The 18,930-nt window shown below is 42.6% G+C and overlaps 1 protein-coding gene across 1 annotated transcript in view; it reads right to left on the bottom strand.

Annotated features, from left to right (window-relative positions):
• Nucleotides 1-4,575: 4,575 nt before the first annotated feature.
• Nucleotides 4,576-18,930, bottom strand: part of LOC138666595 (oocyte zinc finger protein XlCOF8.4-like) — a 59,241-nt gene continuing 44,886 nt past the window's right edge. Inside the window, exons 6-8 of the mRNA XM_069754794.1 lie at nucleotides 15,485-15,575; nucleotides 5,772-6,364; nucleotides 4,576-4,617 (exon numbers count right to left, since the gene is read on the bottom strand). Coding sequence (XP_069610895.1) covers nucleotides 4,576-4,617; nucleotides 5,772-6,364; nucleotides 15,485-15,575 — 726 coding nt within the window. The remainder of the gene's footprint in view (nucleotides 4,618-5,771; nucleotides 6,365-15,484; nucleotides 15,576-18,930) is intronic.

Genomic DNA, 18,930 nt, shown 5'->3' on the forward strand with positions numbered 1-18,930 from the left:
TTACAGTATGTAACTACTATTTTAAACAATCACCAAACTTTGGCAATTACTGCGTTTAAAACGTTTGTGTAAAAAATGTTTTGTACCCAAGTTAATCGTGTATGTTTTTGTTCATCCCTATGGGATCTCATATGTTAAAATGTCTACCAACAATCAGGTTGGACGCACAATGTCTTCAGAATATTTTTTAGTAAAGTAAACTGTTATTATAACATTTTATATTCTTGTATGGATTGAACTTTTTATAATTGTTTAGGGTAATGTAAACAAATCTAAAAAAAAGAAAAAAAAAAGGTTCATGCCTGGAAACAAAATTGTGCAGGCAGATGCATGCCTTCACTACACGGTCCACGGTCCACATTTTCAGGTTGCAGTTGCATGCAAGTTAGTAATATATGCCATTTTAAGGTCAAAATCCCAAAGGCACATTCCACATAACGTCCTGACCGGCTCAAGCGATAATTAAAAATGCGTCTTGTGGAGTTTAGACTACGGCTTGAGTACGGCTTTAGGAATTTGCATCCGAGTTGGAACGCCTCATCCCCAACTAAAACATAGGGCAAACTTGGGCCTTCGGTCCCCAGAAGAGGTCGTGCTGAGGGTATGTTGAAGTTGTTCCTGTACAAACATTTCCCCATGTTGGACTCTTTGAAGACTCTGGAATCGTTCGTCCGTCCATATGCACCAATATCCACAGCAACAAAACGGTATCTAGTATCCGCAATAGCCATCAATACAATGGAAAAGTATTTCTTATAGTTATAGTATAGGGATCCACTATGCACTGGTTTCTGAATCCGAATGTGCTTGCCATCCACGGCACCAATACAATGGGGGAAATTAGCCACATCCTCAAAATGATTGGAAATCGATAGCCACATTTCTGTTGTCGGGGTTGGTAGCACAAGTGGTTATACGTTGTTCCAAATGGCATCACAAGTTTCAGGAACTAGTTGGCAAACGGTTGATTTCCCCAGTCGAAATTGAAAATGCAGTGATGCAAAAGATTCTCCGGTAGCCAGATATCTGTCGGAAATCAAAAAAAAAAAAAAATAGCACTATTATAACATTTTAAAGGACACCAAAAAAAAAAGGCAAGTTTAAATCGAATCGGACAATTGCCAAAGTGTGCATAATTATATGAGACATGCTCCACAATAAATTACATCCTGTCTTTTTCTATAGAACAATGTTAAAAAAGGATAATTACCTCAGAGTCACCACTAAACGTTGCTCCGCACAAATGCTATCACGGAAACTGCTACGCTGATGATGTATCTCATCCTTCACATTGCGAGAGCAGAACATCAAAGGTCTCAATGGACATCCAAAGATAATGTTGAAATTTAAAGGGATGATCCCGAAGCTGAACATACAGGGTGTGAAAGGCACCATATGTATTCCGTAAAAAATTCACTTCATGGATCCAATATCTCCTTTGGGAAATACACCTTCTCTGCCGAACGAAATCTAACAAGCTCAGACACAAACATCTTGCCAGCAGAAGTTCACTCAATGTTTGCAAAATGGAGAATGTTTTCCATACACACCCAATGCTGACAAGAGGAAAAAAAAAGAGAACAACTTTATTGGGAGGCCTGAACGCAGACAAACGGATGCTTCACGGACATCATAATGACATAAACGCAGTCACGTGCGTTAACGCATGCGTTAACGTGAAGCCAAATTTTCACCAAATTTGGCTCATTTCTGGACATGCGTTTAACGGATCCTTTAAACGGATTGTACTAAACGCAATGTGAACCTAGCGTTAGTATGGTAAATTAAGATTCAATAAAGGAGTCTGGGATTATTTCAAATAAAGGACTCATTTCTGGCCGTGTATTTACCATGTAACTATAGGGTTAGTAATGGAGAGGCGTCTTATAGACACCTCTCCATTACTAACCTGTGGATTTGATGTCACCTGACATTACAAAGGTGACATCAACCCCACAAATATGAACCCCACTTGCCACCGCTACAGGGCAAGTGGGAAGAACGAGGCTAAGTGCGAGAATTGGCGCATCTATAAGATGCGCCATTTCTGGGATGGCTGAAAGCTGATGTTTTTAGCCTTGGGGGTGCCAATATCCATGGCCCCTTCCCAGGCTATTAATATCAGCCCGCAGCTGTCTGCCTAGCGTGTGCTGGTTCGATTTTATAGGGGCAACCCATGTCAATTTTTTTCTGGGGTTCCCCTTTAAACTAGCCAGTAAAGGCTAAGCAAACAGCTGTGAGTTACCAGAATATTAGCATCTGCCCTCAGCCATCTGCTTTCCCTCTGCTGGTTATTAAAATTATGCGGGAGCCCACACAATTTTTTTTAATTTTTTGAAAAATAAACAGATATTGCATTTCACGCAGATTTCTGACAGTTGCTTTTTTGTTACAGCATATGTAGTTTAATTATGTGGGGGTATGTTTCCACAGTCAGTAAACTCTGCTGGTTGGACACTGTGTACATCCGCAGCGTCCAACCCACAGCAGCCAGATGTTACAGCATAGTGGATGGGATTTCAAGAAATCCCATCTCCACAATTCGTGCACGGACGCCTCCAGCTTCCCTGCGGAGGCGGACATGCGGTGCGTCTCTTCAGACCGCAGCATGTCTATTTATCTTGCGGAAACGCTCAGTCTCCGCTAGATAAATATCACCTTTCCAATGTACAGGTCCTTCTCAAAAAATTAGCATATAGTGTTAAATTTCATTATTTAACATAATGTAATGATTACAATTAAACTTTCATATATTATAGATTCATTATCCACCAACTGAAATTTGTCAGGTCTTTTTATTGTTTTAATACTGATGATTTTGGCATACAACTCCTGATAACCCAAAAAACCTGTCTCAATAAATTAGCATATCAAGAAAAGGTTCTCTAAACGACCTATTACCCTAATCTTCTGAATCAACTAATTAACTCTAAACACATGCAAAAGATACCTGAGGCTTTTATAAACTCCCTGCCTGGTTCATTACTCAAAACCCCCATCATGGGTAAGACTAGCGACCTGACAGATGTCAAGAAGGCCATCATTGACACCCTCAAGCAAGAGGGTAAGACCCAGAAAGAAATTTCTCAACAAATAGGCTGTTCCCAGAGTGCTGTATCAAGGCACCTCAATGGTAAGTCTGTTGGAAGGAAACAATGTGGCAGAAAACGCTGTACAACGAGAAGAGGAGACCGGACCCTGAGGAAGATTGTGGAGAAGGACCGATTCCAGACCTTGGGGAACCTGAGGAAGCAGTGGACTGAGTCTGGTGTGGAAACATCCAGAGCCACCGTGCACAGGCGTGTGCAGGAAATGGGCTACAGGTGCCGCATTCCCCAGGTAAAGCCACTTTTGAACCATAAACAGCGGCAGAGGCGCCTGACCTGGGCTACAGAGAAGCAGCACTGGACTGTTGCTAAGTGGTCCCAAGTACTTTTTTCTGATGAAAGCAAATTTTGCATGTCATTCGGAAATCAAGGTGCCAGAGTCTGGAGGAAGACTGGGGAGAAGGAAATGCCAAAATGCCTGAAGTCCAGTGTCAAGTACCCACAGTCAGTGATGGTGTGGGGTGCCATGTCAGCTGCTGGTGTTGGTCCACTGTGTTTCATCAAGGGCAGGGTCAATGCAGCTAGCTATCAGGAGATTTTGGAGCACTTCATGCTTCCATCGGCTGAAATGCTTTATGGAGATGAAGATTTCATTTTTCAGCACGACCTGGCACCTGCTCACAGTGCCAAAACCACTGGTAAATGGTTTACTGACCATGGTATTACTGTGCTCAATTGGCCTGCCAACTCTCCTGACCTGAACCCCATAGAGAATCTGTGGGATATTGTGAAGAGAAAGTTGAGAGACGCAAGACCCAACACTCTGGATGAGCTAAAGGCCGCTATTGAAGCATCCTGGGCCTCCATAACATCTCAGCAGTGTCACAGGCTGATTGCCTCCATGCCACGCCGCATTGAAGCAGTCATTTCTGCCAAAGGATTCCCGACCAAGTATTGAGTGCATAACTGAACATTATTATTTTATGGTTTTTTTGTTTGTTATTAAAAAACACTTTTATTTGATTGGATGGGTGAAATATGCTAATTTATTGAGACAGGTTTTTTGGGTTATCAGGAGTTGTATGCCAAAATCATCAGTATTTAAACAATAAAAGACCTGACAAATTTCAGTTGGTGGATAATGAATCTATAATATATGAAAGTTTAATTGTAATCATTACATTATGTTAAATAATGAAATTTAACACTATATGCTAATTTTTTGAGAAGGACCTGTATTGAATGCGGTGATTCCGCATGGTTCAATGAATACATGCGGAATCACCTGCATTCAAAAGGCGGAGCGGACATTTGCTGCGTCCAAAGCGCTGCTGATTACTGACCGTGGGAATATACCCTTAATGCTCCTACATAGGCTGGTGTGTGTGTGTGTTTAATATTAATGATGGTATCTGGCTGAAGAGGTTGAACAAGGAAATGACATCACAAATATTTTTTTTTTATAATATATCTTTATTTAGCTCTATAGATTTATAAAAACGCAAGAAAATCCGTATGAAAATCTGCATCAACTCCACATAAAAACCGTGCGAATTTTCAACTGGGTTTTCTGCCAAGAGAGGCAGAAACCATGCAGAGTTTTACACAAGCAAATCCACAATGTGCACACATAGCCTAATAAGTTTTGCAGCAACTGTGAGAATCTATCCTGTTCACATAGAACAATATTGCTATAGTACGGTATATACTCGAGTAAAAGCCGAGATTTTCAGCCCACTTTTTTGGGCTGAAAGTAACTCTCTTGGCTTATACTCGAGTCATACCCAGGGGTTGGCAGGGGAGGGGGAGCGGAGCTGTGTAATAATACTCACCTGCTCCTGGCGCAGTCCCTGCACGTCCATGGTTCCCCGGCATCGGCAGCTTCTTCCTGTAGTGAGGGGTCACATGGTACTGCTCATTACAGTAATGGATATGGACCCGACTCCACTCCCATAGGGGTGGAGCTGCATATTCATTACTGTAATGAGCGGTACCATGTGACTGCTCAGTACAGGAAGAAGCTGCCGGTGCCGGGGAACAGACGTGCAGGGACCGCAGCGGGAGCAGGTGAGTATAACTCAGTGCGAGATATTCACCGGCTCCCCGTTCCACCGTCGGCACCGCTGCGTCTTCCGCGTGCTCTGCAGTGATGCTCAGGTCAGAGGGCACGATGACACGATTAGTGCGCGCGCCCTCTGCCTGAATGTCAGTGCAGAGGATGGGGAAGGCACAGCGGCGGTTGGCGGTGGAACGGGGAACAGGTGAATATAGCAAGTGCCGGGGGCCTGAGAGGTGAGTACGTAATTTTTTGTTTTTTTAATCGCAGCAAAATTGCTTGCCTGAGGAGGTGGTGATGGCGAACTCAGTCGAGGGGTTCAAGAGAGGCCTGGATGTCTTCCTGGAGCAGAACAATATTGTATCATACAATTATTAGGTTCTGTAGAAGGACGTAGATCTGGGGATTTATTATGATGGAATATAGGCTGAACTGGATGGACAAATGTCTTTTTTCGGCCTTACTAACTATGTTACTATGTTACTAATAGCAAATGTCTATATGGAGCATCTTATGGGGCCATGTGCAGCATTATATGGGGCAAATATCTGTATGGAGCATCTTATGGGGCCATGTGCAGCATTATATGAGGAAATTATCTGTATGGAGCATCTTATAGGGCCATGTGCAGCATTATATGGGGCAAATATATGTATGGGGCCATGTGCAGCATTATATGGGGCAAATTCTCTGTGAATTCTCTGATGTTTAGCAAAATCAGATTTCTGATAACATTCCCCACATTCTGAACATGAAAATATCTTCTCCTCTGTGTGAGTTTTCTCATGTTTAACAAGATGTGATTTCTGTGTAAAACATTTCCCACAATCTGAACATAAAAATGGCTTTTCTCCTGTGTGAATTTTGTGATGTCTAAGTAATCCTGATTTACAGCTAAAACATTTTCCACATTCTGAACAATAAAATAGATTCTTCTTTGAGTGCATTCTCTGATGAACATTAAGATAGTACTTCCTTGTAAAACATTTGCCACATTCAGAACATGAATATCGCTTCTTCACTGTGTGAGCTTTTAGATGTTCAACACTTCTTCTGTTATTTTTCTTTTGCATAATTGTGTGTGAGAAATTAGGAGGGAGGACTTGTTGAAAAAGATTTGATGATGGAGGTTTACTGTTAAAGGTTGGAAGCATATCAGATATAAAGGCATGTCCTTCATATGAAACTGGTGTGATAGCGTGATCATCTGCTTTAATATCTGAAAATATCTGATGCCCTTCTGAATTCCTGGTATAGTCACCTGTCAAGAATGAAACATTTTATTTTCAATATCTTTCTTTTGAAATATTACTATTATATTGTTATACATTTATAAAGTTTCTATCCAAATTGCTGTAAAATTCAATCATCAGCAAAGACAGTGATGGCAACAGTACTGTAGACTTCAAAACAACTAATTGATGATGATGTTAGATGTTAGATCAAGAGGTTGTGCTCTTTGAATGTTAATGTTTGTTAGTAAAATGTTCAGTGGAGAATCCTAAAGGGCCATAAAGTCTGTGCTATTAGGTGGTGCCCAGCTCATACCCTCCTTCACAGCCAATTGAACTCTAGCATTGAGAAAGGCAAAAACAAAACACAATATGGTTATGGCTTTAACCCCTTCCCGACCTGTGATGCCACGTAGGCGTCATGAAAGTCGGTGTCAATCCGACCTATGACGCCTATGTGGCGTCATGGAAAGATCGCGTCCCTGCAGATCGTGTGAAAGGGTGAACTCCAATTTCACCCGATCTGCAGGGACAGGGAGAGTGGTACTTTAGCCCAGGGGGGGTGGCTTCACCCCTCCCCCCGTGGCTACGATCGCTCTGATTGGCTGTTGAAAGTGAAACTGCCAATCAGAGCGATTTGTAATATTTCACCTAAAAAACTGGTGAAATATTACAATCCAGCCATGGCCGATGCTGCAATATCATCGGCCATGGCTGGAAACACTGGTGTACCCCCCCACCGCCACCGATTGCTTGCCCCGTCCTCCGTCCGGTACTCCGCTCCCCTCCGCCGTCCTGTCCGCTCTCCCGTCCTCCTGCCCGCTCCCCCCGTGCTCCGATGCCACCCCCATCCTCCAATCCCCCCGTGCTCCGATCTCCCCCCTTATACTTACCGGGCCTCCCGGTGTCCGTCCGTCTTCTCCCTGGGCGGCGCCATCTTCCAAAATGGCGGGCGCATGCGCAGTGCGCCCGACGAATCTGCCGGCCGGCAGATTCGTTCCAGGTATATTTTGATCACTGTGAAATAACCTATCACAGTGATCAAAATGAAAAAAATAGTAAATGACCCCCCTCCTTTATCACCCCCATAGGTAGGGCCAATAATAAAATAAAGAAAATATTTTTTTTTTCTTTTTCCACTAGGGTTAGGGTTAGAACTAGGGTTAGGGCTAGGGTTAGGGCTAGGGTTAGGTTTAGGGTATTTGCACACGGTGCGGATTGGCCGGGGATCCGCTACGGATTGGCCGCTGCGAATTCGTAGCAGTTTTCCATCAGGTTTACAGTACCATGTAAACCTATGGAAAACCAAATCCGCCCATGGTGCGGAAAATACCGTGCGGAAACGCTGCGTTGTATTTTCCGCAGCATGTCAATTTTGTGCGGATTCCGCAGCGTTTTACACCTGTTCCTCAATAGGAATCCGCAGGTGAAATCCGCACAAAAAACACTGGAAATCCGCTGTAAATCCGCAGTGCCTTTTACCTGCGGATTTTTCAAAAATCGTGCGGAAAAATCTCACACGAATCCGCAACGTGGGCACATAGCCTTAGGGTTGGAATTAGAGTTAGGGTTGGAAATAGGGTTAAGATTAGGCTTGTGGTTAGGGTTATGGATAGGGTTAGGGGTGTGTTGGGGTTGGGATTAGGATTACGGGTGTGTTGGGGTTAGGGTTGTTAGGTGTCGAGTTCCCACCTCTGCACAGGGGAAATCTCGAATCATCTCTGCTGCGGTCTCCCATTCTTCTCCAGCCGCAGTGGAGCCTGCTCAGCAGAGACGTCGGTCCCAGCGTCTTGCTCAGTCCCACTCTGTACAAAGAGTTACTGCTGCTTTTCCGGCTTCTGCCATTGAAGTCAGTGCTGGGCAGCGGCGAGCAGACGCTTCTGGGACTAAGTCCTGCTTTTCTCGTTCTGAGCATGCCCTGAGTAAGATCTCTCAGTGGAGATCGGGGGTCACATGGTCAGGATACTGCAGCTAAGTCCATTGGTCCTTTCCGGAAGGTCCTTTAAGTGCTAGGACTAAGTCCTGCTTTGCACACACTGAGCATGCCCAGGGCAAGATCTCTCAGTGGAGATTTAGGGTCACATGCTCAGGTATGGAAGTCTCTCATTGATCCTTCTAGGAAGGTCTTTTACTTGCTGCAGCTATATAAGGCTTGCATGGCCGCACGGCCATGCGCTAGTGTACATTTGTATACGTGTGTTTGTTGTGAGTGCAAGTCGTTCATTAAATACCCCTACCCTATTGTATGACTGTTCGCGTAAGGAGTATGGCTGCTACCTAGCGCCCGACTATCCACTCAACGTGTTACACACGAAACAGCGCCTACTGCTGTGACCGCCAGTACGGTGCCACGCGCCATTAGAGCGCTTCTTTAACCCTAGCCAGGGTGGTTAGTGGCTTCCGCCAGTACGGCACAATTCGCACTCTCGTGCTATTCAATTATTAGTTTTGTTACGTGCGGTACTGCGCCCCTGTGACTCAACAGGGTTCGCTTCCTTCACACAGGGTGAAGTTAACCCGTGTGTGTATTCACATTGTACCGCCATATAGTCCGTCATTACTTGGCAGCAGGTTCCATCTCTGCACAGTGGACCCCGGGCTGCAAACGCATCTGTCTTATTATTTGGTGCGTTACGCTAGCCCTAACAAGGGGTGTGTTGGAGTTAGGGTTGTGATTAGGGTTATGGCTAGTTGGGATAAGGGTTAGGGGTGTGTTGGGGTTAGTGTTGCAGTTATAATTGAGGGGTTTCCACTGTTTAAGCACATCAGGGGTCTCCAAGCGCAACATGGCGCCACCACTGATTTCAGCCAATCTTGCATTCAAAAAGTCAAATGGTGCTCCCTCCCTTCCGAGCCCCGACGTGCGCCCAAACAGTGGTTTACCCCCACATATGGGGTACCAGCGTACTCAGGACAAACTGCGCAACAACTATTGGGGTCCAATTTCTCCTGTTACCCTTGCAAAAATTAAAAATTGCTTGCTAAAACATAATTTTTGAGGAAAGAAAAATTATTTTTTATTTTCACGGCTCTGCGTTATAAACTTCTGTGAAGCACTTGGGGGTTGAAAGTGCTCACCACACATCTAAATAAGTTGCATGGGGGGTGTATTTTCCAATATGGGGTCACTTGTGGGGGGTTTCTACTGTTTAGGCACATCAGGGGCTCTGCAAATGCAATGTGATGCCCGCAGACCATTCCATCAAAGTCTGCATTTCAAAACGTCACTACTTCCCTTCCGAGCCCTGACGTGCGCCCAAACAGTGGTTTACCCCCATATATGGGCTATCAGCATACTCACGACAAACTGGGCAACAAATATTGGGGTCCAATTTCTCCTGTTACCCTTGTGAAAAATTAAAAAATTCTTGCTAAAACATCTTTTTTGAGGAAAGAAAAATAATTTTTTATTTTCACGGCTCTGCGTTGTAAACTTCTGTGAAGCACTTGGGGTTTCAAAGTGCTCACCACATATCTAGATAAGTTCCTTGGGGGGTCTAGTTTCCAAAATGGGGTCACTTGTGGGGGGTTTCTACTGTTTAGGCACATCAGGGGCTCTGCAAACGCAACGTGACGCCCGCAGACCATTCCATCAAAGTCTGCATTTCAAAAGTCACTACTTCCCTTCAGAGCCCCGACGTGTGCCCAAACAGTGGTTCCCCCCTCACATATATGGCATCAGCATACTCAGGACAAACTGGACAACAACTTTTTGGGTCCAATTTCTCCTGTTACTCTTGTGAAAATAATAAATTACAGGCTAAAAAATAATTTTTGAGGAAAGAAAAATGATTTTTTAGTTTCACGGCTCTGCGTTATACACTTCTATGAAGCACTTGGGGGTTTAAAGTGGTCACCGCACATCTAGATTAGTTCCATGGGAGGTCTAGTTTCCAAAATGGGGTCACATGTGGGGGAGCTCCAATGTTTAGGCAAACAGGGCCTCTCCAAACGCGACATGGTGTCCGCTAACGATTGGAGCTAATTTTTCATTCAAAAAGTCAAATGGCACTCCTTCCCTTCCGAGCCCTGCCGCGTGCCCAAAGAGTGGTTTACCCCCACATGTGAGGTATCACTGTACTCAGGAGAAATTGCCCAATAAATTTTAGGATCCATTTTATCCTGTTGCCCATGTGGAAATGAACAAATTGAGGCTAAATGAATTTTTTTTGTGAAAAAAAGTACTTTTTCATTTTTTCGGATCAATTTGTGAAGCACCTGGGGGTTCAAAGTGTTCACTATGCATCTAGATAAGTTCCTTGGGGGGTCTAGTTTCGAAAATGGGGTCACATGTGGGGGAGCTCCAATGTTTAGGCACACAGGGGCTCTCCAAACGCGACATGGTGTCCGCTAACAATTGGAGCTAATTTTTCATTCAAAAGTCAAATGGCGCTCCTTCCCTTCAGAGCCTTGCTGTGTGCACAAACAATGGTTTACCCCCACATATGAGGTATCAGTGTACTGATGAGAAATTGTCCAACACACTTTAGGATCCATTTTATTCTTTTGCCCAAGTGAAAATGAAAAAATTGAGGCTAAAATAAATATTTTGTGAAAAAAAAGTACTTTTTCATTTTTACGGATCAATTTGTGAAGCACCTGGGGTTCAAAGTGCTCACTATGCATCTAGATAAGCTCCTTGGGGGGTCTAGTTTCCAAAATGGGGTCACATGTGGGGAAGCTCCAATGTTTAGGCACACAGGGGCAAAAGTCAAATGGCGCTCCTTCCCTTCAGAGCCTTGCTGTGTGCACAAACAGTGGTTTACCCCCACATATGAGGTATCAGTGTACTGATGAGAAATTGTCCAACACACTTTAGGATCCATTTTATTCTTTTGCCCAAGTGAAAATGAAAAAATTGAGGCTAAAATAAATATTTTGTGAAAAAAAAGTACTTTTTCATTTTTACGGATCAATTTGTGAAGCACCTGGGGTTCAAAGTGCTCACTATGCATCTAGATAAGCTTCTTGGGGGGTCTAGTTTCCAAAATGGGGTCACATGTGGGGAAGCTCCAATGTTTAGGCACACAGGGGCTCTCCAAACGCGACATGGTGTCCGCTAAAGATTGGAGCCAATTTTTAATTGAAAAAGTCAAATGGCGCTCCTTCCCTTCAGAGCCCTGTCGTGCGCCCAGACAGTGGTTCCCCCCCACATATGAGGTATCGGCGTACTCAGGACAAATTGTACAATAACGTTTGGGGTCCAGTTTCTCTTTTTACCCTTGGGAAAATAAAATAATTGTTGCTAAAACATCATTTTTGTGACTAAAAAGTTAAAAGTTCATTTTTTCCTTCCATGATGCTTCTGCTGCTGTGAAGTACCTGAAGGGTTAATAAATTTCTTGAACGTGGTTTTGAGTACCTTGAGGGGTGCAGTTTTTAGAATGGTGTCACTTTTGGGTATTTTCAGCCATACAGACCCCTCAAACTGACTTCAAATGTGAGGTGGTCCCTAAAAAAAATGGTTTTGTAAATTTCGTTGTAAAAATGAGAAATCGCTGGTCAAATTTTAACCCTTATAACTTCCTAGCAAAAAAAAATTTTGTTTCCAAAATTGTGCTGATGTAAAGTAGACATGTGGGAAATGTTATTTATTAATTATTTTGCGTCACATAACTCTCTGGTTTAACAGAATAAAAATTAAAAATGTGAAAATTGCGAAATTTTCAAAATTTTAGCCAAATTTCCATTTTTTTCACAAATAAATGCAAAAATTATTGACCTAAATTTATGACTATCATGAAGCCCAATATGTCACGAAAAAACAATCTCAGAACCGTTAGGATCCATTGAAGCGTTCCCGAGTTATTACCTCATAAAGGGATACTGGTCAGAATTGCAAAAAACAGCCAGGTCATTAAGGTCAAAATAGGCTGGATCATGAAGGGGTTAAAGCAAGTGTAGGGGCACATTATCTTACATAGTTTTATATTTTTATTTAGTAGAAGTGAATGCAAAAATGTAGACCACGCATGCTCTTTCATACGTAATAAAAGTTCATAGATGCATTGTCTTCCATCATGAACATATAGAAAGGAAAAAGAATTTGCTAGTGTCCTTTGCAAGCCATGGTTGCAAGTCCCTGGCTCTATGGTAGATCACTTAGCTTAAAGGGACACTGTCACCTGAATTTGGAGGGAACAATCTTCAGCCATGGAGGCGGGGTTTTGGGGTTTTTGATTCACCCTTTCCTTACCCGCTGGCTGCATGCTGGCTGCAATATTGGATTGAAGTTCATTCTGTCCTCCGTAGTACATGCCTGCACAAGGTGCAATCTTGTCTTGCGCAGGCGTGTACTATGGAGGACAGAGAATGAACTTCAATCCAATATTGCAGCCAGCATGCAGCCAGCGGGTAAGGAAAGGGTGAATCAAAAAGCCCAAAACCCCGCCTCCATGGCTGAAGATTGTTCCCTCCAAATTCAGGTGACAGTGTCCCTTCAAGCTACAGAAAATGTACAATACTGCACAAAAGTTTTAGGCAGGTGTGGAAAAATTGCTTCAAAGTAAAAAACTTTCAAAAACAAAAGAGCTTATAATTATTTTTTTTATCAATTAACAAAATGCAAAGTAAATTAATTAAAAAAAATAGAAATCAATATTTGGTGTAACCACTCTTTGCGTTCATCAGGTCTTCTAGTCACTTGAACACAGTTTTTGAACAAACTCGACAGAGATGTTATTATAAACATCTTGGAGAACTAACCATAGAACTTCTTTGGAAGAAGGCTACAAAAATTCCTTCTCTTTCTCCATGTAATTCTAGACAGACTCGAAAATCTCTTCCAGGACTCTATGTTCCCGATTCATCATTTGCGATTTATTGAAGTCACTTGTCTTTTTTGTCACTTGGTATTTTTTGACATTTTGTTGCAGTAAATTCTTCAAAATAGCACGTTTGTTTCATGAATTTTAGGGCAAAATAAAAAACATGCTGTTTTTTTTTTTTTACTGCTTTAGGACTTTTCATTACCAAAAGTTGCAAATCTTTTAAAAAGTCACAAGTTTGTCGAAAAATTAGTCAAATTAAAAAATGCACCAAAAAACCTTATTCCTTGCTTGGACTGGAATGAGAGCAACAAAAAAATGCAATATTTGGTAAAAGTCACATTTCATCGATCTGTCTAAAACATCTGTATAAGCAAAATTGTTGAGGAAAAAAACTATCACTGAACAAGAAAGATAAGTTGAAAGTCAAGTCAAGACAAGGTTAAGAAATATCTAAAGGCAAATTTTTCAAAGGTTTTATGGACTGATGACATGAGAGTAACTCTTAACAGTCTTGATGGATGGGTCGCGGCTGGATCAGCAATAAACATAGACCTCCACTTCGACTCATAAACCCACAGAGCTCTCGCCTCACCCCTTCTCTCTTGTCTCCTTTTGGGCCCCTTCAGCCTGCCACATTTCCCAGCAGTTGGCGGTGTACCTCTTACCTTAGGTATATTTCTTTGTCTCGCTCAACTCTATGGGTATCTGGACCTTTCATTACAATTGGTATTATACCCTCTATTTTTACATTCCATTGCATGGGTTTCTCTGCTTTACCGATCCCATGTACCTCTTTTTTACACGGTTCCTTCATTGGACCGAGTTAGTATAGATCTCTTGATATCTTCTGGGGATTATACCTACATTTAAGGTCCACGTTGCGGCACTATGTGTGGGCTTAGGGTGACTTGTCTGCATTAGGATTGAGCATGCTCAGAGTGTACTTTAACCTGCCATATAGTTGCATTTAACGTATGGGGCCTCTTATCTTTGCATCTGGTCTGTCTTTATATTGCATTAGATTGTGTGTCACCATTCAGTCCCACTTGTATTGCATCATTGTGCTTTTTTCAGTATGCCACCATTATATTTGGGTCATTTGGTATATGTGCAAGAGATGTTTTGTATCTATATAACCAACTGTATTAGTTAAATTGACTTGTATTTGTAATTTATGCTTTGGTTATGTTATATTATGCATGACTTCTATAGGGGTGATGGCTACTGGTCCCATATTTAGGCCTTTTTAAATGGTTTTATTGTGTGTCTGTCTTTTTTGAGGTGTAATAAAAGTTGTCTTATTTTTCTTACAATTCATGGGTGTGCATACCATTATTAGTCTAGTCTTTTTTTCTTTTCGTACCAATTTTGTCCTTACAGACTAGGTTTTGCACCCTGCATTATCATTGTCATAGGAGTTCACCCTATTTAAAGGGACACTGTCACCTGAATTTGGAGGGAACAATCTTCAGCCATGGAGGCGGGGTTTTGGGCTTTTTGATTCACCCTTTCCTTACCCGCTGGCTGCATACTGGCTGCAATATTGGATTGAAGTTCATTCTCTGTCCTCCATAGTACACGCCTGCGCAAGGCAAGATTGCACCTTGTGCAGGCATGTACTACGGAGGACAGAATGAACTTCAATCCAATATTGCAGCCAGCATGCAGCCAGCGGGTAAGGAAAGGGTGAATCAAAAACCCCAAAACCCCGCCTCCATGGCTGAAGATTGTTCCCTCCAAATTCAGGTGACAGTGTCCCTTTAAGCATATTTACATCTGACAGCATGAGAACCGCAGCAATCTGACAGGTGATATTAATCTTCCCGTTAATCAGAGCCGCCTGTGTCACCCGGTGTTCAGGAGGCCGAACCTGAACAGTAAAACAGACTTACTGGTGAAGTCCATGTTTGGTGTCTGTGCCCAAACAGTAGGTCTTGGATATGGACCCCGAACTTTACTGTTCGGGTTCGCCCATCTCTACTATAGACTAAACCAAAAATACAATGGTGGAATTATGTTTTTCCGTCCTTCTGGCTTGATGGACAGCCACAACTGATCACTGACCTGAACAGAAACTAACACGTCTCCACTACAGTCAGGGAAGCAGACACATTTCTTTGGCCAGAGCAGAATGTACGGAAATCTGACAGCTAATTTTTTTTTTTCACCATTCTACGTGTTTGCCCATTAACACGGTGCCCGAGTTTCCAAAAAAGCATGTTTCTTATCCATATTCCTTTACAGATTATTGTGCCAACAAACGCCCAGTTAAAAAAGAAAAAAAGTATAAAAAACTTTAAAAGATTCCACACATGATTTTTCCCAACCAGCGACTGAAAAGAATGTGACTTCTCTGTGCATTTAGTGGTCACTACTCACCTGTGTGGTCATTTGTAGGAATCTCCTCTTTACACCGCTTATCACCCCTCACATACATCTCTGTAGTATTAATATGTGTCAGATCTTCATCCTGAAACAAATATTGTAAAAGTCACAGACAGATGGAGAAGTTTTGTGAAATGATTTAGAAGATCAGAAAACATCATACATTTTCACAATGACCAAATTAACATGACAGCAGTGGTTATCACACAGCTCAGAGGCGTAGCTAGGGTTTTGGTCGGGGGGAGTGAAACTTCTGAGTGGGCCCCTAACCAGGTAACCTTGATTACAACTGGGTGACGCACCCTAAGGCCGGCTTCACACTTGCGAGTTTTACGGACGTAAGAGAGCAGAAACTACGTCCGTAAAACTCGCAAAAAATACGGCACAATTATTCTCTATGCCCCTGCTCCTATCTGCCGTATTTTACTGATCAGTATTATACGGCTTTCTACGGCCGTACATAATCGCAGCATGCTGCGTTTGTCACCGTACTGCGCAAGAAATACGCCAATGAAAGTCTATGGAAGCGTGAAAAATACGGATTTCACACGGACAAGCAGTGTGACTTGAGAGAAATACGCAGCGCTGTTAGAGAGAAAAGCCGGTAATTCAGTGCGGTGTACAGTAAAATTACACTGACAGCTTACAGTCCAATAGGTAGAATAAATGTGTACACATAGAATAGGTATATATATATATATGTCATTAGACACATATATGTATATATATTACTATTTATTCCAGCGCTATACAGCTTGAAAGCCGGTAATTCAATTACCGGCTTTTTCTTTCTCCTTCTTAAAACCCGACATGATTTGAGACATGGTTTACATACAGTAAACCATGTCTTCTCTCCATTTTTTTTGCAGATTCCACACTACTAATGTCAGTAGTGTGTATCTGCAAAATTTGGCCGTTCTAGCTCTTAAAATAAAGGGTTAAATGGCGGAAAAAATTGGCGTGGGCTCCCGCGCAATTTTCTCCGCCAGAGTAGTAAAGCCAGTGACTGAGGGCAGATATTAATAGCCTGGAGAGGGTCCACGGTTATTGGCCCCCCACTGGCTAAAAATATCTGCCCCCAGCCACCCCAGAAAAGGCACATCTGGAAGATGCGCCTATTCTGGCACTTGGCCACTCTCTTCCCATTCCCGTGTAGCGGTGGGATATGGGGTAATGAAGGGTTAATGCCACCTTGCTATTGTAAGGTGACATTAAGCCTAATTAATAATGGAGAGGCGTCAATTATGACACCTATCCATTATTAATCCAATTGAATGAAAGGGTTAAATAAAACACAAACACATTATTTAAAATTATTTTAATGAAATAAAAACAATGGTTGTTGGAGTATTTTATTCTACGCCCAATCCAATCACTGAAGACCCTCGTTCTGTGAAAGAAAAAACATAATAAACCAACAATATACTTACCCTCCGCAGATCTGTAACGTCCAACGATGTAAATCCTTCTGAAGGGGTTAAAACATTTTGCAGCAAGGAGCTTTGCTAATGCAGGCTGCTCCTCGCTGCAAAACCCCTGGGAATGAGTCTAAATATAGATCAATGAGCTATATTTAGCTTTATTTGCGGTGAGGCGCCCTCTGCTGGATGTTCATAGATCGTGGGAAATTTCCTAGAAAGCTCCCAGGCTACCATTGTTTTTATTTCATTAAAATAATTTTAAATAATGTGTTTGTGTTTTATTTAACCCTTTCATTCAATTGGATTAATAATGGATAGGTGTCATAATTGACGCCTCTCCATTATTAATTAGGCTTAATGTCACCTTACAATAGCAAGGTGGCATTAACCCTTCATTACCCCATATCCCACCGCTACACGGGAATGGGAAGAGAGTGGCCAAGTGCCAGAATAGGCGCATCTTCCAGATGTGCCTTTTCTGGGGTGGCTGGGGGCAGATATTTTTAGCCAGGGGGGGGCCAATAACCGTGGACCCTCTCCAGGCTATTAATATCTGCCCTCAGTCACTGGCTTTACTACTCTGGCGGAGAAAATTGCGCGGGAGCCCACGCCAATTTTTTCCGCCATTTAACCCTTTATTTTAAGAGCTAGAACGGCCAAATTTTGCAAATACACACTACTGACATTAGTAGTGTGGAATCTGCAAAAAAAATGGAGAGAAGACATGGTTTACTGTATGTAAACCATGTCTCAAATCATGTCGGGTTTTAAGAAGGAGAAAGAAAAAGCCGGTAATTGAATTACCGGCTTTCAAGCTGTATAGCGCTGGAATAAATAGTAATATATATACATATACAGTGGGGCAAAAAAGTATTTAGTCAGTCAGCAATAGTGCAAGTTCCACCACTTAAAAAGATGAGAGGCGTCTGTAATTTACATCATAGGTAGACCTCAACTATGGGAGACAAACTGAGAAAAAAAAATCCAGAAAATCACATTGTCTGTTTTTTTAACATTTTATTTGCATATTATGGTGGAAAATAAGTATTTGGTCAGAAACAAAATTTCATCTCAATACTTTGTAATATATCCTTTGCTGGCAATGACAGAGGTCAAACGTTTTCTGTAAGTCTTCACAAGGTTGCCACACACTGTTGTTGGTATGTTGGCCCATTCCTCCATGCAGATCTCCTCTAGAGCAGTGATGTTTTTGGCTTTTCGCTTGGCAACACGGACTTTCAACTCCCTCCAAAGGTTTTCTATAGGGTTGAGATCTGGAGACTGGCTAGGCCACTCCAGGACCTTGAAATGCTTCTTACGAAGCCACTCCTTCGTTGCCCTGGCGGTGTGCTTTGGATCATTGTCATGTTGAAAGACCCAGCCACGTTTCATCTTCAATGCCCTTGCTGATGGAAGGAGGTTTGCACTCAAAATCTCACAATACATGGCCCCATTCATTCTTTCATGTACCCGGATCAGTCGTCCTGGCCCCTTTGCAGAGAAACAGCCCCAAAGCATGATGTTTCCACCACCATGCTTTACAGTAGGTATGGTGTTTGATGGATGCAACTCAGTATTCTTTTTCCTCCAAACACGACAAGTTGTGTTTCTACCAAACAGTTCCAGTTTGGTTTCATCAGACCATAGGACATTCTCCCAAAACTCCTCTGGATCATCCAAATGCTCTCTAGCAAACTTCAGACGGGCCCGGACATGTACTGGCTTAAGCAGTGGGACACGTCTGGCACTGCAGGATCTGAGTCCATGGTGGCGTAGTGTGTTACTTATGGTAGGCCTTGTTACATTGGTCCCAGCTCTCTGCAGTTCATTCACTAGGTCCCCCCGCGTGGTTCTGGGATTTTTGCTTACCGTTCTTGTGATCATTCTGACCCCACGGGGTGGGATTTTGCGTGGAGCCCCAGATCGAGAGAGATTATCAGTGGTCTTGTATGTCTTCCATTTTCTAATTATTGCTCCCACTGTTGATTTCTTCACTCCAAGCTGGTTGGCTATTGCAGA

The sequence above is a fragment of the Ranitomeya imitator genome, chromosome 2, assembly GCF_032444005.1.
Source record: "Ranitomeya imitator isolate aRanImi1 chromosome 2, aRanImi1.pri, whole genome shotgun sequence".
Classification (NCBI taxonomy): domain Eukaryota; kingdom Metazoa; phylum Chordata; class Amphibia; order Anura; family Dendrobatidae; genus Ranitomeya; species Ranitomeya imitator.